We start from the raw sequence: 22221 nt of genomic DNA, 5'->3' as shown, positions 1-22221 counted from the left end.
TGCCAAGTAGGGCCATCGGCCATGTAACCCGGCAGTAGGCTTTCAGAGCATCTAGCTACCAGAGTTGCATTCAGTCTGAACTCAGGTAAGTCACTAATTAGGACCTTGTAGGTGCTATTCCCTGTTGTCCTTATATATCACCTGCACTATGACAGGTTTCCCCTCCCTCATTATCAGTCCTTGTCTTCTTCACTGTCTGTTTAAATCAAATTCTAGCTACTACTACATTACGCATCCTAGCAGAGTAGTCAGTGAACTCTGAAAATAAACACCAGAAAGACTGCGAATTGCATCTAGATCTGGGAGATAGGCATACTGGTGAAAAATCATGCGTTTTTGTCTCCTCTTCCATCTAAGCCAGAGAAGTATAGGCTCTCCTCTCAGAATCATAAAGAAATACTCTTCTGGTGCAGAATATCTGCTTCCTTACATTCTTAGCATCATCCAACCTCTACTGGCTGGCTGTCCTGCAGCCACTCTTCTCCTGACCTTCTAAGCCAGACTATATATCCTTTCTTCCTGTGAAACGACCCGTCCGCTAGCTTTTTACCAGAAACCAGGACGGTCTGTGTGCACCCAGGCATTGGCTGCACTAAAAGGAAATCAGACTTGATCAGGTCTTTCGGTGTCCAAGTTTTCTGCCGCGTGGAGAGAGCGAATTGAATCCAAGGTCGGTCGCTCCCTTCAGACTGTTGGATCGGATCCTGAGTCTTCACGAGTGCGATGCGTAGCCAAACGGACACGTCAGCAAAGCCAAAAATCTTCCCCTTCACAGACACCTTGCCCCCTCGCCAAACCAGTTGCTGCTGTTTCTCACTCGCACTTGCCACCCGCAAAGGATGCTGCGGTCCTGATCCTGTTAGATCCGGCATCCAGCACCTATCTGCCACCGTCGAGGGATCATTGCCGGCTAGCAGATCAGCAGTGACAATACCCGCTTCCACACAGTCCTGGATGACAGCCAGCAGAGACCGTCCGCGCTCGACTGTTACTCGGTCTCCGCCCTCGATAGAAGACAGCAGAGCGTATACTCTGTCTTCTTCATTCACTGTGTTTCTTCCCTGTGAGGCTTCCCAGGCCTGGACAAGCGTGAGCCGCGGCGGTTCGTATACGCGTCGTCCACTTTGTAATATCCACCGGTCTATCGATCCTACCACAGTCTGACGGTTGCTGAGTACTCCCTCCCAGACGACTGTGTTAGGGTTTGCAACCACCGGGTTTGCTATTGACTTGCTGGTGATGCACATCACTCTGGGTCTGTTGACAGCTTCGTACTTGAGCAAGCCAAGTAAGGCATCCATCACCGTGCCGTCAAGCATCTGCTCTTTGGTACACAGCACGCATTGTCTAGCCACCCATGCTTCTTGAAAGGTCCAGACTCTCTTCAGCCACTCGCAAGATACGAACTGCTTCAATACATCCCTAGACGCGTTGATGGCTGCATCCACATGTATCAGCTGGTCGGTTGATGCCACATCAAATCTTGCCAAGCTCGTCACGTCAGGGACAAGCACCAGAACCTGTGCCGCGTTCTTGTAGTAATCTCTCATGCGCTTGATCTCCTTGTTCTTCTCCTGCTTGTTCTTCTGATCAATGCAATATTGGTCGATCCATATGTACTCGTACCCCAGCTGCATCGCTCGTGACGTTGCCCATTCCAGCAACTCCTCTTTACTGAACTGGCTCCAGGTGTACGAAATGACCGCGTAGCGTTTTGTCTCGATTCCCTCTGTTTTCAGTACATCCCGTGTCTGGACGTGTACCAGCCTCAGGGGGTTGCTTGCGTCGCTGTCTGATTTCCCTGCTTGGGCGAATCTCTTGACAGAAGTGTGGACCGGAGGAGCCTCCGTCCAGACCAGGACTTTGGCCCTATTTCTAGACTCCCTAAGGTTCTTGTGGTTTCGCCACAGGTCCTGAAAGCCGCCCCAATTTGCTGGTTTGGACTCTTTCCGTTGTGGCACCTCTTCGGTGACTTCCTCTGTCCACCACATTATATTATCTGACAGAAGGAGCTTCCTGTTTTCGCCCGAAGCTACACATGTGTCTGCGATCCGTACGGTCTCGCTTTCAGCAAGGGTGATCATAAGATCCGTCAGGGCTGCCTGGTTCAGTGGTGCCCGGTCAACCCATAGATGCTGATTATCTGTGTAGCTAATAACGGCCGGACATGTTTCCTTCTGGCATTCCAGATCTCTCCCCAACTGGCTGCTAGCCATGCTGTCATGGGTGTAAATAAGGCCACCAACTTCGCAGAAGGGAGCTGCACAGGTTTGACAACCAATCCCGTCAGCGTTCAGCTGCAGGTTGGCAGGTATTGTCAACTCGCTATTACAGGATTTACCCACTGCGATGAAGAGTTCAGCCAGTTGAGTCTGTTGCGCTGGAACGATCAAGCGCTCGCCTACTACTGCCATCCTTGTGCTCCATTCAGAGCCGTCTTCGGAACATAAGACAATGGTGAGTATGTTGTTTGCCAGTCCGAATTTTACACTGGCAATTGCTATGTAGGCTGCTCCCTGCTTAGTGTGCTTCACAGCTCTCAGTGGACCCGACGAATGCAAGTGATGAGACGTGGGATTGCGAGTCCCCTGGGCACCGCCATTCTCATTGGAAAACACGATCTCGAATTGCGTGCATGCTCCATTTCCCACACCAGGCAGCACACTCCAGCCTATTACTCTGGCACTCTTTTTGTTTGTTTCTCGCTTCATAGTCGTTCTGAACTATTACCTGTCAGCTGCCAGAAGCCCAAAATGCCGTCAAGTACTTCCGTCAGGCCGCTGTAGAACCCGCCTCGTTCATGCATGCGCCGCTGACACTGCAGCGGCGTGAATGGCTACGGCAACTTGACTGGCTCGGAAGTTCATTCATATATGAGGAAAAGTTGCAACCCACCAGATCTGCCAAATGTTGAATGTCCGAAGTCTCACCAACGGACTTGGGTGGTGGCTCCCCAGTCTCAGGGTTAAGTAGCGTGTGTGAGCGTTATAGAACTTTTCTGTTCTGGTCCAATATCAGTCTGCTGCCCCGATTGAGACTTCCAAAGACAAGTCATATGAAGAAGAGGGTGAAAGGGTGGTCTGTCTGACGGCGCTTATCAAAGGCGGGGCTGGCGGGGAAAGAGTGATCAATCTCACTGCCAAGAATATTAGGCATAGTAATCCATTGGGGCAAGACTGAAATAATTATATGTAGATTGCTAGTAATTCCGCTATGTAAGATTCTGTTCATCTCTCCCTATAGATCTCCTTTATTGTCTTAGTAATCCTTTTAAGTGCAACTAGAGTTACATAACAGAACTGTGAAAATCATCTCAGTTATGGTCATGGATTAGTATAAAAGTAGTGGTACTCCGTACCTATTTATAGATAGATAAATCGATTCATCTTCGATAATCACTATATGGTAGGAATAATTTTAATCACCATCCTTGAACCCTATATGTACCATATCAATATGCTAGATACAAATATGCTATTAACCACCTCAGCCCCTGCGCCTATGTTAAGCGAAAGTAGCAAACAAAGAAGACTGATGGGCTCCAGTTTTGAATGTAGTCTATGTAGAGTGGCTGACCCAACCCATAAACCCAATCCCAACCCACCCAACCCGGAATGTGGGTGGGTTTGGATTGGCCCTGACCCAACCCTCATAGGGATGGGTTGATAGCATCAAATCCACATAGGTATGGTAACCCCAACGGGTGGCAGAACTGCTATACCGCCTACAAAAATAATACAGACCATACTTATGTACATAAAATATGCATGTTAATGTAATATACGTAAAGTAGGCACCCATTACCCAACCCACATGGGTTTTAGGGCAGGTTTCCCCTGCCGTGGGTTGACCCAAAACCCATTAGGTTGGATTGGAACCTTGTGTGGGTTAACGCAAGCCCAACCCATAACTACTCTAATTGAATGTAGGGAAGTAATTTGAACAAGTCAAAGTTTCTTATGCAGTGGCATGGTCCATTAAGTATATAGTTAAATCTTGTCGCGCAGTACTCTATAGGAAAGGTAAAGGTGAAGTTAATAAAGTTAACCTAGCTGTTTGTCTTCCTGGTGGCTGTGACGCGCGAAATTCTCCTGTAATATGTATATATGTACATGCACAGAAAGAGATAATACTAATATCTGCAATTACCACTGGTTATCTGATAGATGACATAGGATGAATAGCTATGTAATTGACCTTGGCAGCTATATACTTTGAGCCTTCATTGCAGGAGTAGAAGGACTTAGCGCAGGAAGCTATTAAATCAATACTTTATATATCTTTGTATTACTTGCCAATGCAGGCAATGCACAGCTCTTACTTAGCATGTTAAAATAGTATTAAGTTATTAGCACATGCATTGCACTAGGAATACATCTCCCTGGATCTATGTATCACTGCTAGGGTGGGTGCCCATAGACCCTGAGTAGTGTATCCATGCATAGGCAATAATAATAAAACTGCATATCCTCATGCCCAGAATATTGGTAGTGAAGCCATGATGCTGGGGTAGTGAAATTATCTGCTATGGACAGATAATAATTGACAGTCATATTAGATGCCTGAGTACACCAGTTTATGTCTAAGTGTAGGGTATCATGTGTGGTGGGAAGGTCGCTGATAAGGGACACCCATCTATCCCAATGATCTTCAGACTGGCATATGCAGGGCTTATAGATGTTCTAAACTTAGGAAAGATACTGCTCAGGGTAGATGAACACAACCCCCCTCCCTTCCAAGTGTATGCGCATATTTCCTGGTGACGATTATGTATAAAACCCTCCCCCCGCGCTCTGTCAGGAGAAGTATTGATTCATTTGATAGTACCTCGCCCTTCCCCTGCCATTGCCTATTCATTCTCCCATAACCGTGAAAAATGCGGTCTGCTGTAGCCGCTTTACTCCTCGCAGCTGCTACAGTCTTTGCTTGCAGAACAGAGCAAGCCTCGAACTTCCCAGTCTCTCAGGAAGTTGCCGCTCAATACGGTTGCGGAAAGACCTGTCAAGAATCCTTGAATCAAACAAACCCCGAGGACCTAGAAGACTTTGATACGCCTTTTGACTTTCTATGCAACAGCCAATAATCTCCAACTCCAAGACTGGAGACCTTCTGAGACTCCATCCAGTTGAACCCGATCTCCTGGACCTCCTCGGAGGTATCTCTACATACAAGATCGAGTACACGTCGGTCGACCCGGACGACTCTACCGTCCCTGCCACCGCATTTGTTGCCTTTCCATTCGTCCAGCGAGGTAGCCCATTCAATATTGTCGCTTTTGCACATGGAACGTCCAGCATATTTCGAAGTTGCGCTCCATCAACCTCCTCGAGCCTCCATGATTATGATACCGTGATTCCTTTGCTATCTTCAGGATATGTTGTTGTCGGGACTGATTACGCTTGCCTTGGAAACAACTACACGAGCCTAGAATATACATCCGCTAGGGCTAATGGTATTAAGTGTAAAATCTGTAGATGTTGTTTCTATGACGCCATACGCTCAGGACGGCGCTGAAGTTCCTGGACCATATCGATGCCAACTTGGGTAGACTCATCCAGGCTCTCCTCCGGCAAACCAAGGCTTGGCTGAGAACTCGCCCCGATCATCCGGGTAAAACGCCCTGGCGTATAGCAGGTTACTAAAACCTGCCATGTTACCACGCTTGACTAACGCCAGGCCATCTTCATATCGCTTCTTGGTGTCCTCATGAGTTATCGTCCAGTCAGCGTCACTGGTGCCAGTGACGCGCTTAACGCTCTCAAACATGTCAATTTGGCTGACGACAAAGCTCTCAAGGTACAGGCCCTTGTTGAGAAATGTCAACAGAGTAAGACTCTTGTTATTTTCGTCCTCAGGCAGCTCGTTCAGGCTCAGCACCTTTGCCAGAGCGCGCCCAACCTGCGATAACGTTGAAGTAGAGATCTTGGTGTTGCCATCGTCGTAAATTGTCAGGGAACGCTTGCCAAAGTTGAACCCGAAGCGCGACTCTCCGCCCGCCAAGCTGTAATCGTACCAAAACCCACAGCACACCGTGATCCACTGCATGCCGAGCCCCTCAATCTCATCCCGATTAGCCTTGGCCACGGGCCCCAGCAGCGTGTCCTCGCCAAGTTTGATGTGGTCAATGTCGCCAGCGTACCCATTGGGCATGATATAGGGAACACCAGCCTTAGCAGCTGCCTGGACGAGCTTGCTGTGGGTGTCCCGGGGCGCAGTATGGGCTATGGTTATGATGAGAAATTGCTGGCCCTTGAGCGCGTCAACAATGGTGGCCTCGTGATCATAATCAACTCGGGCGACTAAGACGCCCTCAGGGAGTCTGTTGCTGCTGTTTTTGCGGGTGAGGGCTGTGACCGTGTGCTTCCCTGTTTTAAGGAGAGCGGCGACGATGTGGGATCCAACAGTTCCTCCAGCCTAAGGGCGCTGTCAGCTGTTGTGTCTCTGATACTGAGGAGGGATATACTTACACCGACAATGGCGACTCTCTCAATGGCGTTTTTGAAGCCGGCCGGTTGGTTCTTGGCGTACTCGGGCATTTTGGATTCTCTAAAAGGATGTGGAATTGATGAGTAATGTATACTAGCGTTGTAGTCGTGTTTGTATAGCTCTTGTTGCCGTTTGAGCCTGTGGGTATCTGGATATTACCGTCAATTTATATCTTTTAGATGCCAGTGATCCACTCTTCCATGCCATTCTCGCATCGCTAGTGACACCCGTATTTGGATGTCAGCACTAAAGCTGCATGGATCTTCCCCACTTACAGCTAAATATCCAATGATATCTAGCAGGTAATAAAGGAGGAGGCACAGTCAAGACAAAGTCTTTATTAGCCATCGCCTACACAGTCACACTATTTGAGCACTGCCTTCCCCATCCAATGAGTACATGTTGCCCAATGCTGTACGCTTTTCCTGTCTCTTAATGTCCACGAGGGTCATCCAAAAAGCATGACGAAGGTCATTATTGCTGGCGTGACTGGGTTTGTGGGACAGGAGGTCCTTTCACAGTGCCTGGCCCATCCCTCTATCACTTCTATTGTTGCCCTATGCCGCCGTGAACTGCCCACCACACATCCCAAACTCCATGTCCACGGCACTCAAGAAGGAGATTTCCTCTCGTATTCAGATCCCCAACTCACTGCCTCTCTCCGAGGAGCAGGCTCTTGTATTTGGACACTAGGCATTACTCCCTCGCGTGCTTCTGATGAACAGACCCTCCGCCGGGTGACGCTGGAGTATACCAGCCAAGCTGCCAAGGCCTTCAACAATGCCTTTACTGCTTCAAATGAGGCAAAGCAAGGAGGCTCTGCCGGTTCGAAATTTCGTTTTGTGTATGTTAGCGGTGGTTTGGCTGAGCGAGACCAGTCAAAACCTCTGTGGTTCTCTGCGGGCTTTCGTCGTGTGAGGGTATGAACCCACTCCCACATCCTTATCTTCTATAGGTAGAGACTGATTGCCCTAGGGCCAAGCTGAGAATATCCTATTGGAGCACGAAGCTGCTCACTCCACCACATTTGAGTCATACATTCTGCGCCCGGGCCTTGTGCTGACTCGCCAGGGGACATTTACCGACCGCATCCGTGGTCTGGTACCCTCAGTGCGGGTGGATGTGTTGGCGCGGAGGGCGATTGATATCGTTGTTGAGGGACATTCGAAGAGAATCTGGGAGAACGCCCAAATTAATGAGTGGAAGGGTGTTCATGGTCGACATACTTGATTGTATACTGGATCGATCACTGGCTAAGACTAGAGAGATACATATGTCATATCCAATGTCCTGCTTTATAAGTATTCGGCATCCTTAGTACTTAATAATTCAATATCGAATACTCTACTATCCATATCCCTAGACTCCCTACCTGGTGATAATTTTGTATTGGTACTAGAGAATGAATATCGATACGTCAGTAGTCAATATCCTTAGATATGAGTGTCCTGCTCTTTGCGGAGGTAGTGGCAATTAGTACGGAGCAATTTTGCATCAGACTGAAGATAATCCGATGATTCCACATCGTAGCTCCAGCCCTCGTACTAGTGACAGGCAGCCAGCCAGAGCATTTATGGTCCAAAAATCAAATGCGAGAAACTTGAGATATCATTACCATACACAAGCGCACAGCCGCGTGGCCTACTAGAGGTGTTCTTTATCGGATTGCGCCTTGAGTTAAAGGGATTGAGTATTTACTTCTGTTGCAGCAAGAAGCCTCAAGCCTTCAGAAAATCTAATAGGTCTAGAGGCTGGAAGCCTCGAGTCTCTGAAATCATTCAAAAGGGGCACTGCGCATTGTCCCTGAAGGGCTGTCAAAATGCGAGAAGACTCTGGGTACATTCGCAACTCAAGGCTGGCTAATGGCTGAGACTTTCCAGTTAGAAAGCTGTACCAATTCAGCAACTTTCTTCTGCATCACAGAGTGAGATGGCCTGATGACATACTGGCCATAGATACAAGCGCCATTTTTCACGTGCACAGCAGGTACATTCCTAAGCCCAGATCAGGTGAGCTGCACTTATCTAGTAGTTGTCAAACTTATGCTGTGTAGTAAACAGCTACTTCTACCACAGCTACAGGCATAACCTCCAACATCAAGGCAGATGAATCTATAGAGGGCTGCCATGGGTAAACTCTAGTGAACCAACCTACACTTCTTATATTAGGCATGTTGATCAGTATTCCCTCTTGATCATAAGCTTAGAAGAAACTACTCAGAACTGATTGATAGTAGCCATTGCCTGGCGTAAGGGAATGCTCTATACCCCAGTATTGCAGGGTGTGATTGAAGTGTACAGCCCATCTGCGGGTTACGGCGCAGCCTACACGCACCGTCCCTTCGACGCTTCGCCTCAAAGGACTTGGCATAGAAGCCTTTTACACTGGCGTACATATTTCCATTGATGTAATTGGTGATATCTACATGGTGGTTGTGACACCTTGCTGCCTAAGCGCAAGGCTGTGAGGTGTAGCCATGGGAATTGGCTAAATCCAGCATCTCGCATTAAGAGGTAGTTGTGGCAGGTGCGGGTGTGAGGAGAGCAAAAAATGCTTTCCAATCAAAGAAGCCCTATGGGTTTTCGGGTCAGACTGTGATATGAGGCTATGAATTCTATGCAGCATGTGTACTATTAGTTCTACATTAATTGGAGCCTTTAAGGTGACCTATAGTAACGCCTCCACTTTTACATATATACAATCACTAATAGGCCTAAATCTACATCTGTGACACCTTCCAGCATTGTGCAGGCACAAATAATAGTGTAAGCTAAGGTATCACAATGTTAAGCTTGTGGTGAGGGGGAGGCTGAAATAGAGAAGGCTGGACTCCTGGCACCTTGAGCATAAGTAGGAGCTGGTGTTCCTTGCTTCGGATGAGATATTAGGCAACTCACACTTTCTCTTCAAAACTCCTTGTGCACCCTACTAAGTTTGGTGATTGTAATCCTCGCTGCAAATATCACCATGGAGGCGTAAGCATTCCGCCCTTTCCGTTGCTCTCCCATCCCCGACTCAGTACTTACATCCCAGGTAGACAAACGTACGATCCAGATGCATATGATTCCCTCCCCACACTCTCTGTCGGCGCACAGAGCTTCCAGGACAAGGGTGCAAGGAACGTCCTTCGCAGTGACATCCGAGACCTCTTCCTCCGTCGAGGGGTTCACAAACGCTACGGAATTGCTCTCTTGCACCGGCATTTCCCCATCGCGACTACCCAGCGCCTGGTCGACTACCGAAACGTCTCAGCGCCCTGGGAGGCAGACGGAAATGCTGATCGCATTGTACCGAAATACCAGGGCGCAATAGTGCCGCGCTCCTATCGTCTCTTCCGAGACAGCTTCATGCCATACGAGTTCGACTTTGCCGAGGTTGAGGAATCCTCACACCCGGCCCTTCAGGGCACTAGGGACGCAGAATTTCTGACGGAACTCTCGGCCTTGCTGGAGCAGCATGGGTTGGAGGATGTTCTCGGGCTTAGAATCCTTGACGGTCGCGATTCCGAGCTCTCCGTAGAGGTCACTGAGGGTAGGGCAAACATCATGCTGCCACGCAGGGCATTCGAGCCTGAAAGTCTCATCGAAGCATTGTGGGTGTTTGGCCCCGAACTTGTTGATGCTTGCCATTGTAAGTCATACTGTGTGGTTGGCAGGTGGTCGCATACGGGTGATTCGGGGCATGGCTGCAGTTAAATTGAAGTACCAGGGTGTCTACCCCATTGCAGAAAGGTGTATGAGAGGCATCTTGGCTCAGCAACGTTAGTACATACTGCGGCTTTACTGCCTATTCGAGAATGATGAATGCGACGCTTCGCGGCTTTGGAAAAGCAATGAAATATTGCGATTGGGACACTACATGTGAACCTTGTCCAGTAATGTTTTCCTAGTCGATTCTCTCTCTTACTGGAAGATGGCCGTCATCCAACGCCGGTTCGCTCGAATATTCCTTGTTTGAACTCTTTCCTTTAGGCTAGCTCGACCAGATACTATCAGCCTAGCTTCTTATGGGCGATAATAATGGCTCCCTAATCTACAGAGTAGAAGGCTGGAGGCGATGATGATGATTTCGTTTACCCTGACCTTGGTGAGTTAAGACCCTGGGCTGACATGTAGGTCTTATATTTGTAAACTCTGTTAAACAAATGACCCTAGAGTGCTGGAACAGGGCATATCACCAGAGCAGGGGTTGAGTAATAAGACTGTTGTATTAATTCAGATTTAGTGAGGTTCAGGTAAACAGTGTGAAGAGGAAGGTGAGATCAAGCAGCAACAGGGCGGAACCTAATAAATTATAAAATAAGGGCCAGAATTCACTCACTAGCTACTAGTTGACTAGTGTGGTTTAGAGCAGCTCAAAAGGCTAGATGAGTCATGTCAGCTGTTCTCCGCTAGGGATGGATATGATCCCAAAGTCACCACCAAGGGACACAATATACGGAGTTCCAGTGTTAAAACCTGATTGTTCATTCCCATGTCTGCTACCCTAAAGACTTTGGGTCAAAGCCTCACGCGCATAAAATCACTTACTTCGCCACCTGCAACTTCAAGGGTCGCTCTTGCTTATGAGCTCCATAGCCACACGCCTGCAGGTTGCGAGAATTTGAGGGCCAAAAAACATGTCCCGTTGATTTTCCTGCATGGATTTCTTGGGTCGAAGCGAGAAAACCGACGGATAAGCAAGTAAGCTACCTACTATGAGGTCCTGTCACACCGTTACTTTCCGAGCTCATTCTTTGCTTGAGGTTATTGGCTAGAGATCTATCGAGACCGGTCTTCGCTGTAGTAAGCATCGCATCAAAATCAAAACGTGGTGACTTTCAAGCTGACAGAACAAAGGATCTTCGTAATCATGGGGAGTCGGGCCATTGCTTGAAACATGATTACATGGAAATGGCGCTGGATGTTGCATCTTTCATGCAGAGCCACGGCATGCAGGAAGCAACTCTTATCGGTCATTCGATGTGAAACCCCCTTTGGCGGGTACCTTGGATTTTTCGTCATTGCTAATCTACTGCCAGGGGTGCCAAGACTGCTTTCACACTCGCTCTTCAGCGACCAGAGCTTGTCTCCGATGTTGTAGCCATTGACAACTGCCCAATCCATTTACCACTGATGGATGACTTTCCAAGGTACCTAGAAGGAATGGCAAAAGTTGGGGAGGCCAAGGTGAAAACCCATTACGAGGCGGAGAAGATCCTGAGAGAATATGAAGATGTACATGCCACTATTCTATATCCACCCTCATAAGATGGACGCTGACAGTGATTGAGCCAGTCGTTACCCATACGGGTATTTTTGCTGAGTAATTTTGTCAAAGATAGCGACTCGCCGTACCTGAAATGCCGCGTTCCATTGGATATACTCAAGACAGCATTGACTCCCTTGGGCGATTTCCCGCACAAGAACGAGGCGGTCCAATTTCACAATCCTACCCTTTTCATTCGGGCACTGCGAAGTCATTACATCCCGGAGGCTTCGATTCCACTCATTTCTTCCTTCTTTCCTCAGTCGCGGATCGTCAATATAGACTGTGGACACTGGGTGGTTCAGGAGCGGCCTGAGGAGCTGAGATCAGGTGATGTGTCCATTGCTTATTTCTTGATCCTCAAGTATGTCTGCTAACAGACGTCTTGTTATAGCAGTGGTAGATTTCCTGGAGACTAAGGCTTAGAGGTCTTTGACAGCTCTATGCCTGGGGAAACCTTTCTAAGGGCGCTAGTCTAATGCACCATGGTGTCGAGGGTTTATATTAATGTTAGAACATGAGTAAATACCATTATAGGGGCAAAATATAAAAAACATAATATAATGCGCATCCACCTCCATATGGCATTCGTACTGTGCATCATTAGCAGCATTAATAGCCTGAAGAAGTAGCTATGCTGCATAACATCTCACTCTCTATGCAGACTTCCGTGTCTCATGCATTAGCTTCCTCCAAGCACCACCAGCACCGACAATAAGCCTGCACCCAGTCACTAAGCTGCCGTTGGTAAGGTCATTAGTGTAGCCATTATCCTTGCTTCCAGATCGGTTGCTCTCCTTTCTCGCAGCAGAGCTCACTTCATAGTTCCATCAGATCTTGCATCCATCGAGTCAAGTGGCAGTTGACGCAGCTGCAGGCGATCAATCTCGGGTACGTCGCGCTCCTCGCCAAAGTGTGCAACAGCTCCTAGAAACTGGTTGACTTAGAGTTGATTGTATCAAATAGTCCCGCTTTTTTGAGTGTCGCTTGACTCGATAGTCCATGGAGGTCGAGAGAGCCACCCTGCTGCCATGGCCTGGAGCAGGCATGCGTCGTGCCTTTCAATTACTTACTACTGGTCCCCGTCTTGTCTGAGGATGATGACTATGAGGAAAAGTTCCGACACAATACACACCTGGCACTCAGAGACACCAGCCTTTTTTTGTGCCGCCAGTAACTCATATGCCTGCTCTGGCATTGCTAGCGATTTGGTGAGGACTTTGCTACACCAAATATCTCTTGGACGCTATTGGGCCATGTCCAGAATACGTGAAAGTTGACTTCTACTGACTGCACTGGCCAGGTATTACTAAAAACCATGAATTCTCCACTCTAAATGGCATTTCTGTTGCAGTATATCTCCCTGATGGAGCACTTCGGAGTCGCATAAGTTATCCGAGGCCGAACCGCCGAACGGCTGACTCTCCGACTCTACCTCCACTTCCCTTCCCTTATTATGATTAAACCAGTAGTGGCACATCGGTTGCTCCTTAGCATATATGTATCTGCCAGCATGAATGAAGCATTCACCCTGAGACGCTATTCCCGGCGCCGCAGCTGCCTGCTCTGTCGCGCACGGAAGGTCAAATGTGATCGACAACAACCATGGGGAGGTTGCTTTCGAGCTGCCACAACCTGCATTTATCCCACGGGGACGGGGCGCGCCCCTAAGCGGCCACTGCAACCCACAAACAATTCGGCGGTGCTGGATAGACTTGAGCGGCTGGAGAGTATCATTAGGCAGCTGGAAAGCCAACAACTCTAGCAACAGCCCCTAGACCCATCCACAGCCTCTCTGCCACCCCAAGGGAACCAGCGGACTGGTCGTCTTGCCATTGACAGCACCTCCAGTGTCTATGTGAGCAACGTGCTCTGGGCTAGTCTAGACGACGAGGTCTTTCTCTACCCCCAAGTTTCAATTTCGATAAGACCTGTCCAGGAGCTATAGATTGAATACCTGCGAGATTTGCTGCACGAATTCTCATCGAACAACAATGACGATGACGAGGAAGGGGTTTGGCACGAAGAAACAGATGAGAAAGAGGGACCGGTCAGCGCAATCGGGCTGAATGCCGCCATTATGGGCTTCAGGTCGCTCGCTCACTCCCTGCGAGACTACCATCCGTCCATCTCTCAATCAGTCGCCCTGTTTGAGATCTTCCAGACCAATGTCGCTCCCGTGGTGAAGATCTTCCATATGCCAACCCTGACGACGCTTTTTTGGAACGCAGTCGCCTCGCTTGACACCCTCGATTGCAACACCGAGGCCCTCCTGTTTGCCATATACTACGCTGCGATCACCAGTACTATCGACCAGACCCAGTGTCCTCTCGGTCTAACGCGACCGCAGGCCCTTTGTACCTGTCGTTCTGCCGTCGAGCAGGCCCTCGCCTGTGCTGATCTGCTGAATACCCAGAACATGGTTTTGCTGCAGGCAGCTGCTTTGTTTCTCTGTGCCTTGCGCAATGAAGACGACTCCCGAACTCTCTGCTCACTGACAGCCTTGATTGTACATATTGCACAGGCGATGGGTCTCTATCGTGACGGCGTGGCCTTTGGCTTATGACCCCTCGAGATTGAACTGCGACGGCGACTGTGGTGGTTTATCGTCGGACTCAACCAGCGCTCGTCCGAATACCACGGACACGAACCCATTATATCCAAGGCGCCATTTGACACCCGGTTACCGTTGAATGTCAATGATTCCGACCTGACCGCGGACATGGTCCAGCCGCCAGCGGAGCGAGACGGCGCCACCGAGATGACACTGAGCCTGATCGGGTTCGAATCGATTTCCATTGTTCGCAAGGTCAGCTTCATTCCCCCTCGTCACCGTCAGGTTAGGACAACCAGCAGTGCATCTGTCACCGAGCTGTCGTTGCCCAAACGAGAGGCACTAGCTGAGCAGCTCCAGAGCCGCCTTGAGACCCGCTACCTGGCGTATTGCGATCCTGCCGACCCCTTCCTCTTTGTCTCAGCTACCGTGGCGCGGCTGATCATCGCCCGCGTATGGCTGATGGTCCACTATCCCTGTAAGCGGGCGGATAGTAAAGGCGTATCAGCAGCATTGCTGCAGGCGAGTCTACAGGATAAGATCTTTCACCTCGCCATTGAGATCTTGGAGCGGTCCTGCTCCGTCCTGTGCAATCTGAGTATCGCTCATTGGGCCTGGTGATCTGATACCTACCCCCAGTGGCACGCAGTTGCCCTCGTTCTGTCTGAGATCTGTACGCGGCCCCCTTGTCAGGATTGCGACAGGGCGTGGGCTGTAGTAGAGATTCTCTATGACCGCTGGCGCATGAAGGAGCATGCGCGCAAGGGTACGTTGTGGAAGCCGATCGAGCGGTTAATGGCCAAAGCGCGTTATGTCCGTGAGATGCAGTCCGTGGCAGCCGCTGTCGGGGGTTCATCGTCGGTGGTGGAAGCGAGCCCACACCTCCCCCAAGTTGCCCGTCACAACAACGTCACGGCGACGTTGGATCCCCTGGATGATATCTTCTCTCTGGCACCCTTTATGGAGGTGCGTTCTGATTTAGATGACCTCTTTCTTGTGGACGATAACTTTGTCCAGGTAGACATGCGCCCAGGTTGATTTGGTGCATTGTTTCTACGTCGGTTTCTAGCAGGTCTATGGATACAATCTCAGTCTTGTGTTAATGTTACATTCTAGTGCAATATCTTCTCGTCGACGATATCCACTAGGTACACCCTTCCAGGTCAAAAAGCTTGCTGGTCATTGTTGCAGAGCAGTTGAGTGGTCTTGCAGAGCCAAGGCGCGGGATCTCTGGATGCCGGTCTACACTGTGTTAGCTCTTCAATTCATTCGGCTGATATCAATTATTTCCTGCATTAACATATAGAATCCGCGAACTTCATATTCGTGGACTCTAGCCCACAACATAGCTAACGTGACTGTTCTTCTAAGTATTTGTCTCATCAAAGACCCGGAGTAAAACCCTCTGTCTTTGCATTCCAATCAGAGGGGAAATGCGGACCCTCGTCACCATCCCATCCCCCTGCCATCATTGCAACTGCAAGAAGCAAGGAAGATGAGGCGGGGAAGTATGGAGTAGGCACGCGCGTACCGCCAACGGGATTACCAACATCGTCAAATTGAAAGACAGGGTCGAGTAGATAGTTCACGGCCTGCTGCGAGTCCCCCAGACGGGTAGCCGTCAGAGCCAGCATGGGAAAATCCCAGCCGTATGAGTTAGTCAGGTTCCAAACCTGATTGATCTTCATCATCGTCGCGTTGACGACCCCGACGTCCACACCTGCAGTGGGAGGGAGAAGGCCGTAGACGGCAATCTGGCTGGGATGGTCGGAAATGTACTCGTAGGTGGTCCACATATCTGGAAGATCCGCGCAAATGGCGTACGCTCCGTCTGTGATGGGCAAAGGAGCCAGATTCTCTTGAACACGCACCCATCCAGATGGAACAGGTTGGCCTTGTCGACGCTTCCACGCCGAGGCAATTTGCAAACCGAAGCGCCAGTACGCCAATTCAAAGGTGGGATTGTATGTGGAATTCGGGTTCGTGTTCTCCGACGATGGGTACATTGGCGGACCTAGATCGTACACCTGCGTCGAGCTATTCCACCATGCATAGGAGGCCATGAACTCGGCGAGCTCCGTCAAAACGGTGTCCCATTTTTCGAGCGTCCGAGGCGTGGGAAACGCGCGATACTCCAGCTCGGCGAAATACATTGCGTGCGGTTGCTGCCAGATCAACAGGGCGTTGATCTCGCCCGGGGCCGATCGACCGGATGGATCGCTCATCTTACCCAGTCGAGCGCCTCTGTAGCCTTGTTTCTGGGCGCGCTCGAGGGACGAGGGAAGAAAGCGAGTGTACACTCCGAGACTGCGGTCGAGGAGCTCCCACTTCCCCCATCGGGCCCAGTGACCCAGATGCCAAAAGACCATCTCCAGATGGAACTTTCCGTACCATCCGTTGTTTTGCAGGCCTGCTTCTTGGGGAGGGTCTCTCCCCGCGCAATTGACCGCAAGGAGATACTGCGAGAGAATGATGCGCCGCTGCAGTTCTTCGGCGTCCGAGCTTCGGGTGGCCGTGAGGTCGACGAACGATCCTGATTCCCAGTACTTGGCCCACCAGGTCGCTGATTCTGCTTTTACTTTGTCAAAAGCTCTGACCTTGGCGTTGTTCTCCGGGGTATAGGCGGAAGTGAAGGAAAACGTGGTCTTTCCAGATGGGTTGAGGTCATATCGATGGGTTCTGTTGATCGGGCCGCTGATGTTCCCTTTGGGTAGCCACGAAATGCTGTTGTAGTAAGTTGTTCCTCCCAGAGTATGCTGAATTACAGCTTTCTGGTGGCCGTTGACGAACAGCTCCGTCGTATGGTTCGACACAGCATTCCAATCACCGACAAATGGCGCTTGGAATGATGCCGCGCCGGTCGTCAGGGGATAGTCGAAAAAGACACTCAGCGAGCCATTCTGTAGCAGTTGCGAATCTATGCGCACCGCAACCTCGTCCGAGCTCGGGCTTCCAGCAGTCTGCACAACCACCTGCTTCCCTCCGAGAACGAATTCTGACGTCAAAAGTCCGGTATAGAGATCCAGGGTCTGCGACATGTTGGACAAGTCCGCCAGCGAGATATTCTTGCCATTATACAGAAGACCAATCCTTCCTAGGTTGACACGATGCGGGTTCGCCCTGAGCCAAGTTGAGATGGCTGCTTCGGCCGTGTTGGGCATATCGTAGTTTACCAATCTGCCATGAGTCCACCAGTCCAGTCCGGTGAAGTCGGAGGGATCATCCTGGCCTGGCTCGGTAGGCAGGGAGTCATTGGCCCAACACCAGGAGGACAGAATGTTGTACGGCAGAATGGTCTGCAGCCCGGTAATATCAGCTCCAAAGGCGAAGTTGCCATTTCCCACTTGAATGGGAGTCGTCGAGGACAAGTTGGTACGCACGGGATTGAAGCGACGGACGACCTGCCGCCGGTTTATCCTCGAGCCATTTCCACCCACCGCGAGGGTCAGGAATATGAGTATGATAGTCATCAATAGGCTGGATAACACCATGATGGCTCGCTGGTCTTGGCGCCTTGACAATGGATGGTCTACATAGAAGCGGACAGTCTATCGCTTCTACGATCTGGAACCCCCAGATGCAATGTTAGAAGTAGCCATTATTAGTATTCCGGGGTGAAGTCGCAGAGGATCTGCACCTTCCCTCACTTCCGAGGATATCTCGGTCTAATGTAGACCGACCAGTAACGGTCAGACCTGCAGATCTCCTTCTACATCATTTCATTGGTGTAAAAACCAATCCTCCTAGAGGCATAACAAGTTATCCAATTCGGGCCTTGTGGGATGCTGAATGGACAACAAGACCATCTAGCGTCCTATCCTGGTCCCGTACATGGACCTCTATGGCGGGTCTGTGTCCAACATCACCCTCCACAACTCGCCAAACTGGTTGCAATTGGTGTATAACTCAAGCAATATCGCCTTTGACAGCATGTATCTCAATGCTCCATCAAGCAATAGCAGTCCTACAGCTAATTCAGGTGAGTGGGTTACCTCTTCCGTTACACTTCAGAGCTAACTTTGCTAAAAGATGGGATATTTGAGTTTGCATGAACCAGTCTGAATTGGCCTTTATCAACACAGGGATACATGGCATACCTATCGGTCTGATAACATCGTGTTTCAAAACTCTCGCATTCCCATTCCGATGGTTGGTCGCTGGATCCTCCAACGATGAAGATCTACTGACAAGATTGGACTGTTATCATTCTTGCTTAACAGTGCGAATATCCTCGTGCAGGTATGTATTATCTCACAAGCGTACGTTACCAACTAGGACCGACTCAACCCTGGCAAGAATCTGTACTGCAATGATTCTCATGGCATCTCCGTCGGTTCTCTAGGCCAGCACATCGGCCAGGTTGACATCGTGGAGAATATTTTAGTCTGTAACACTTCCCTGAAGCTTCGGTACGTGATCTGTCACCACGTTCCCCGAACGGGCGGAAGAAGCTGGCTTGTCAGGCTTGAATCAAAATCTGGCCTGGAGCAATTAGCAACTCCACCAGCACGGGCGGTAGCAGTGGTTGGGACAGGAACGTAACCTATGAAGGCATGCACAACTATAACAACGACTGGGCGATTAAGATGACCCAGTTCTACGTTGCGCCTAATCAGACGGCTTGCAATGAGCATCCGGTATGGTTCGCTAGCTGGACATACAGACTCGGCTGGTCGGTTCTAGGCTTCGTTCATTGTCGAGTATATTATGTTCATGAATTTTGACGGCACTACCAGTAAGACGAGGGCGCCGTATATTGCTTCACTTTCTACTCCAACCCAGATGTATGTTCCCTCTGAAGGTTCCTCATAGTCCTCTTTGCTTGACAAAAACAGGTACGCAAGAAGATCCGTGCGGAGAATATCAACGTCGTCAGTCCTTCTGGCACCGACGAGGCCATTGGCACTAATGTAGGTCTTCATGTTACCTGATGTGGACTTACTGACAACCTGACAGATGGATTGATCCCTTCTCGACCTCTACTGTACCAAGGGTTGAGCATTAGTATGCAATCCCAGGTGCATCAGTCATTCCTGTCCTAGCCACTATCACGCAATGCAATTAGTTATCAGGAGTCATGGCAGACAATGATCCGATAGGGCGTCCAGCTCCAGGCTCCAGCGCATCATCCCCAGTCAGCAGACGAATAAAGAATTGCAAACACGGACCCAGAGGCCCATTGAGGCTGGGGCTTATGTCGGTCAGACTCGGACTGAACCCCACATGCGCCGTTTGTTTCCCAACACCAGTTTCCCACTGTCGAAGACTGAGCCAATGGCTTTTTTACCTCTATCACCGCAACCAGCCAGTACCAGGGTTTTCGCCACGTATTCCTACTGCTTCCTTTAAGTTGATCCATATTGTCGAACTGCTGTGCGCGCTGTTGTCTCCGTGTCAGCCTGTCACAATGTAACGTAGGGCATGAATTATCCGCACTAACTTTGGTTGACCCACCACCTGTCAGGCCGCACAGCATCCATTCGAGATGCACGATGACAGCTCGCTGCTAGTATGTGCTAGTTTAACCTGAGAACTGGGATTCGTAAGTCGGTGGACAGGCGATTTTATCGAGGTCCTACGCTGTTAGACAGACTGATCATCTGAGGACAGATCTGTCCCAGGCCAAAGGGAACACAACAAAACCTTCAGAATTGACAGAAATTTCATCTAATGACATATCAGCCACGTCATTTTGACATGATCAATTCCACCTGTATCTCTACACAGTAGGATCAGCGCCCAGTCACCGGCCTAGTAGTGTTGGTTCTTTTCTACACTACCTAGACTTTTTCCTTTATACCTTTTCTCATTCCAAACCCATCGTTATTATCACAGACCTGGGCACACTTGCCTGCTAAGCAACCAACTCGAAGGGCACTAATGCAGGACCGAGAGATCTAACACGCGTCTTATATAGAAGGGACTGGTCCCTGACGTCTGTCGGTGTAGATCCGACACTTTCCTGTTTCCCTTCTGAATGAGTGTGCCTTTTACATGTCCTCCCATGTACCTCAATAATGCAGCCCGCGTCCTGACTGCGGCTTTTCGCGGGGCAACCTCGTTTGTGGATCGCATCGCTGAGCACTGGAAATCATGGCCCAAGAAGAGACAAAAGCATACTTCTGTGGTCATCCTGACAGTGTTTATCTTTTGCCTCGGTCTAAAGCTAGGATCGGGCCTGTTCTATGCCCATTACTGGGGCCGGGCGACGATATCCAGCTTCCCGGTTACGCCCTACGTTGATTACTGGGAGTGGGAGACAACGTCACGCTTCTCGAATGCGCACAGCGCCAACGAGACCCAAGAGAACAGTGATGGCGATGACTTTTGTGACTCCTTCCCTTCCTACCACCTCTCGCATGTTCAAGTCGTTCTTAAAATCGGCAGTACAGAGCCTCGTAGTCGTGTTGATACTCATCTGGCCACTGTTACCCGCTGCATAACTAATCCCATCATTGTTTCTGACCATGAGTCAGAAATCAACGGTCACCATGTTCACAACATTCTGGCAACCCTGCCAGGGAGCTTCTGGGGGGATAGCCGCGACTTTCAGGCGTATAGTGCGCTCCAGCGCGGCGAACTTGAAACTGTCGCTGGTTCCCAGGGCTGGACGCTTGACAAATACAAGTTCCTGCCCATGGTCGAACGCGCGTATGAGATGAATCCGACTGCTCAGTGGTTTGTTTTCATCGAGTCTGATACATACATGGTGTGGGACAATATGTTTCGTCTTCTCGACCAGTTCGATCCCTCCGTTCCTTTATACTTTGGCTCCCCGACTCCGGGAAAGAGGCCCTCGTTCTTTGCCTATGGGGGTGCTGGGTTTGTGTTGTCTACTGCCGCGGTCCATAGGCTGGTGACTCATAAGGCTGGGGCCAACGGCGTGTACAGCCAGCCTTCATTGAGTCATCGTTATAAGGAGCTGGTCCATCAGGATTGTTGCGGGGATTCAATACTTGGATGGGCACTCTACGAAAGTGGGGTGAAGCTGTCTGGAATATGGCCAATGTTCAATCCGCATCCTGTACATGGGGTTCCATTTAATGAAGGGCATTGGTGTCAGCCAGTGATTAGCATGCATAAATTATCGCTGGAAGATATGGCGGGGCTGGCAAGGTGGGAGAATCAACGGGGCCGAAAGGTTAGTCGTTCCTCATGGCCCTCGCTGGTATGCCACCAACACCTAACACTGACATTCCAGCTTCCATTGTTATATGCCGACCTATTCGAGTACACAAGACTAAGCACCCTCGACTATAAAACAGACTGGGACAATGGTGACTGGGGTGGATGGCAAGAACCGGCCCAATCGCCCGGCCATAGGTCTGTTGAAGCCTGTGCGACAGCATGCCATGAGCATCCTCACTGTTTCTCGTATACCTATGTCCATTCTGGTCACTGTGTTTTCGTTCCATCCATGCGCCTAGGCGCGCAAAAACCTGCTACAGAAGACACGACTCTATCCGCTGGATGGGACATGGAGAAAATCAGGCAGTTCCAGAATAGCCACAAATGTCAGCGGCCTCAATGGGTGAAGCCAAGTACGGAACGCATCTTTTGACGAGTATATGACTACCTTTTCCCATGTCGACTGTCTCATCATATTTCCCTAGCAGTGGAAACCTTGAACTATACATGCGGTGTCGGCTTTGATAACAGCGTTATCTGGCAATGCTCACGATCGTTATGTATATTAGAACGAGCTGATGTATTCCATGACACAGTGCTTGCTTAAATCTAGCTCTGAATGTGCAAAAAAGTTATAAATAGAGTATCGCAGCCGACACCGCACACATTGATCCCAGTATCCCTTGCTGATTGCCCATCTCGCCTATATAAATGTTTGTGAATGTCCGAGTTGTTGGCGTGCCTTGGATGCCTTGATCTCGATGATTGCAGATCATCTTCCTTCCAGTAGTTCATAACTTACAGAC

General features: G+C 49.7%; 10 protein-coding genes across 10 annotated transcripts; 6 read left to right on the top strand and 4 right to left on the bottom strand.

Annotated features, from left to right (window-relative positions):
* Positions 1-17: 17 nt before the first annotated feature.
* AFUA_8G07340 (HET domain protein) lies at positions 18-3238 on the bottom strand. Its single transcript, XM_742442.2, has 3 exons — positions 2896-3238; positions 317-2723; positions 18-236 (listed from the first exon to the last, which is right to left on the bottom strand). The coding sequence occupies exon 2, from the start codon at positions 2709-2711 to the stop codon at positions 441-443; it is 2271 nt and encodes a 756-aa protein (XP_747535.1). The 5' UTR covers positions 2712-2723; positions 2896-3238; the 3' UTR covers positions 18-236; positions 317-440.
* Positions 3239-5479: 2241 nt separating this feature from the next.
* AFUA_8G07330 (aromatic alcohol reductase) lies at positions 5480-6591 on the bottom strand. The gene is made up of 2 exons (XM_742441.2): positions 6468-6591; positions 5480-6414 (listed from the first exon to the last, which is right to left on the bottom strand). The coding sequence occupies exons 1-2, from the start codon at positions 6534-6536 to the stop codon at positions 5551-5553; spliced, it is 933 nt and encodes a 310-aa protein (XP_747534.1). The 5' UTR covers positions 6537-6591; the 3' UTR covers positions 5480-5550.
* A 290-nt stretch (positions 6592-6881) lies between these two features.
* On the top strand, positions 6882-7844 carry AFUA_8G07320 (putative nucleoside-diphosphate-sugar epimerase). The gene is made up of 2 exons (XM_742440.2): positions 6882-7406; positions 7462-7844. Exons 1-2 carry the CDS (start codon positions 6948-6950, stop codon positions 7714-7716), a joined length of 714 nt encoding a protein of 237 aa, XP_747533.1. The 5' UTR covers positions 6882-6947; the 3' UTR covers positions 7717-7844.
* Positions 7845-9453: 1609 nt separating this feature from the next.
* AFUA_8G07310 (uncharacterized protein) lies at positions 9454-10375 on the top strand (the record flags this gene model as incomplete). The annotated part of the gene is made up of 4 exons (XM_742439.1): positions 9454-9461; positions 9524-10116; positions 10142-10246; positions 10362-10375. 4 exons carry the CDS (start codon positions 9454-9456, stop codon positions 10373-10375), a joined length of 720 nt encoding a protein of 239 aa, XP_747532.1.
* Positions 10376-10884: 509 nt separating this feature from the next.
* AFUA_8G07300 (putative alpha/beta hydrolase) lies at positions 10885-12309 on the top strand. Its single transcript, XM_742438.2, has 6 exons — positions 10885-11168; positions 11231-11270; positions 11325-11449; positions 11507-11702; positions 11763-12063; positions 12128-12309. The coding sequence occupies exons 1-6, from the start codon at positions 10960-10962 to the stop codon at positions 12157-12159; spliced, it is 903 nt and encodes a 300-aa protein (XP_747531.1). The 5' UTR covers positions 10885-10959; the 3' UTR covers positions 12160-12309.
* A 238-nt stretch (positions 12310-12547) lies between these two features.
* AFUA_8G07290 (uncharacterized protein) lies at positions 12548-12915 on the bottom strand (the record flags this gene model as incomplete). Its single annotated transcript, XM_742437.1, is given in 4 exon segments — positions 12548-12667; positions 12726-12791; positions 12807-12837; positions 12869-12915. The coding sequence occupies 4 exon segments, from the start codon at positions 12913-12915 to the stop codon at positions 12548-12550; spliced, it is 264 nt and encodes an 87-aa protein (XP_747530.1).
* A 331-nt stretch (positions 12916-13246) lies between these two features.
* Positions 13247-15616, top strand: AFUA_8G07280 (putative C6 transcription factor; the record flags this gene model as incomplete). Its single annotated transcript, XM_742436.2, has 5 exons — positions 13247-13435; positions 13505-13627; positions 13682-14242; positions 14309-14904; positions 14992-15616. 5 exons carry the CDS (start codon positions 13247-13249, stop codon positions 15323-15325), a joined length of 1803 nt encoding a protein of 600 aa, XP_747529.1. The 3' UTR covers positions 15326-15616.
* Positions 15617-15669: 53 nt separating this feature from the next.
* AFUA_8G07270 (uncharacterized protein) lies at positions 15670-17778 on the bottom strand (the record flags this gene model as incomplete). Its single annotated transcript, XM_742435.1, has 1 exon — positions 15670-17778. The coding sequence occupies one exon, from the start codon at positions 17776-17778 to the stop codon at positions 15670-15672; it is 2109 nt and encodes a 702-aa protein (XP_747528.1).
* A 340-nt stretch (positions 17779-18118) lies between these two features.
* On the top strand, positions 18119-19218 carry AFUA_8G07265 (uncharacterized protein; the record flags this gene model as incomplete). Its single annotated transcript, XM_077805348.1, has 7 exons — positions 18119-18266; positions 18372-18436; positions 18479-18526; positions 18584-18700; positions 18874-18924; positions 18971-19075; positions 19132-19218. 7 exons carry the CDS (start codon positions 18119-18121, stop codon positions 19216-19218), a joined length of 621 nt encoding a protein of 206 aa, XP_077661474.1.
* A 906-nt stretch (positions 19219-20124) lies between these two features.
* On the top strand, positions 20125-22112 carry AFUA_8G07260 (glycosyltransferase family 31 protein). The gene is made up of 2 exons (XM_742433.2): positions 20125-21428; positions 21489-22112. Exons 1-2 carry the CDS (start codon positions 20265-20267, stop codon positions 21846-21848), a joined length of 1524 nt encoding a protein of 507 aa, XP_747526.2. The 5' UTR covers positions 20125-20264; the 3' UTR covers positions 21849-22112.
* The last annotated feature ends 109 nt before the right edge of the window (positions 22113-22221 follow it).

This window comes from Aspergillus fumigatus, chromosome 8, assembly GCF_000002655.1.
Source record: "Aspergillus fumigatus Af293 chromosome 8, whole genome shotgun sequence".
In the NCBI taxonomy this organism is placed as follows: Eukaryota; Fungi; Ascomycota; class Eurotiomycetes; order Eurotiales; family Aspergillaceae; genus Aspergillus; species Aspergillus fumigatus.
This window is presented reverse-complemented; position numbering and strand designations above follow the sequence as displayed.

Coding starts and splice junctions, on each gene's coding strand:
- AFUA_8G07340 (XM_742442.2), bottom strand. CDS start 2,711: ATGAAGCGAGAAACAAACAAAAAGAGTGCCAGAGTAATAGGCTGGAGT.
- AFUA_8G07330 (XM_742441.2), bottom strand. CDS start 6,536: ATGCCCGAGTACGCCAAGAACCAACCGGCCGGCTTCAAAAACGCCATT. Junction 6,415..6,467: donor AGAGAGTCGCCATTGTCGGT/GTAAGTATATCC, acceptor CAGCGCCCTTAG/GCTGGAGGAACTGTTGGATC.
- AFUA_8G07320 (XM_742440.2), top strand. CDS start 6,948: ATGACGAAGGTCATTATTGCTGGCGTGACTGGGTTTGTGGGACAGGAG. Junction 7,407..7,461: donor CGGGCTTTCGTCGTGTGAGG/GTATGAACCCAC, acceptor TGATTGCCCTAG/GGCCAAGCTGAGAATATCCT.
- AFUA_8G07300 (XM_742438.2), top strand. CDS start 10,960: ATGTCTGCTACCCTAAAGACTTTGGGTCAAAGCCTCACGCGCATAAAA. Junction 11,450..11,506: donor ACTCTTATCGGTCATTCGAT/GTGAAACCCCCT, acceptor ATCTACTGCCAG/GGGTGCCAAGACTGCTTTCA. Junction 11,703..11,762: donor TCCTGAGAGAATATGAAGAT/GTACATGCCACT, acceptor TGATTGAGCCAG/TCGTTACCCATACGGGTATT.
- AFUA_8G07260 (XM_742433.2), top strand. CDS start 20,265: ATGAGTGTGCCTTTTACATGTCCTCCCATGTACCTCAATAATGCAGCC. Junction 21,429..21,488: donor AGAATCAACGGGGCCGAAAG/GTTAGTCGTTCC, acceptor CTGACATTCCAG/CTTCCATTGTTATATGCCGA.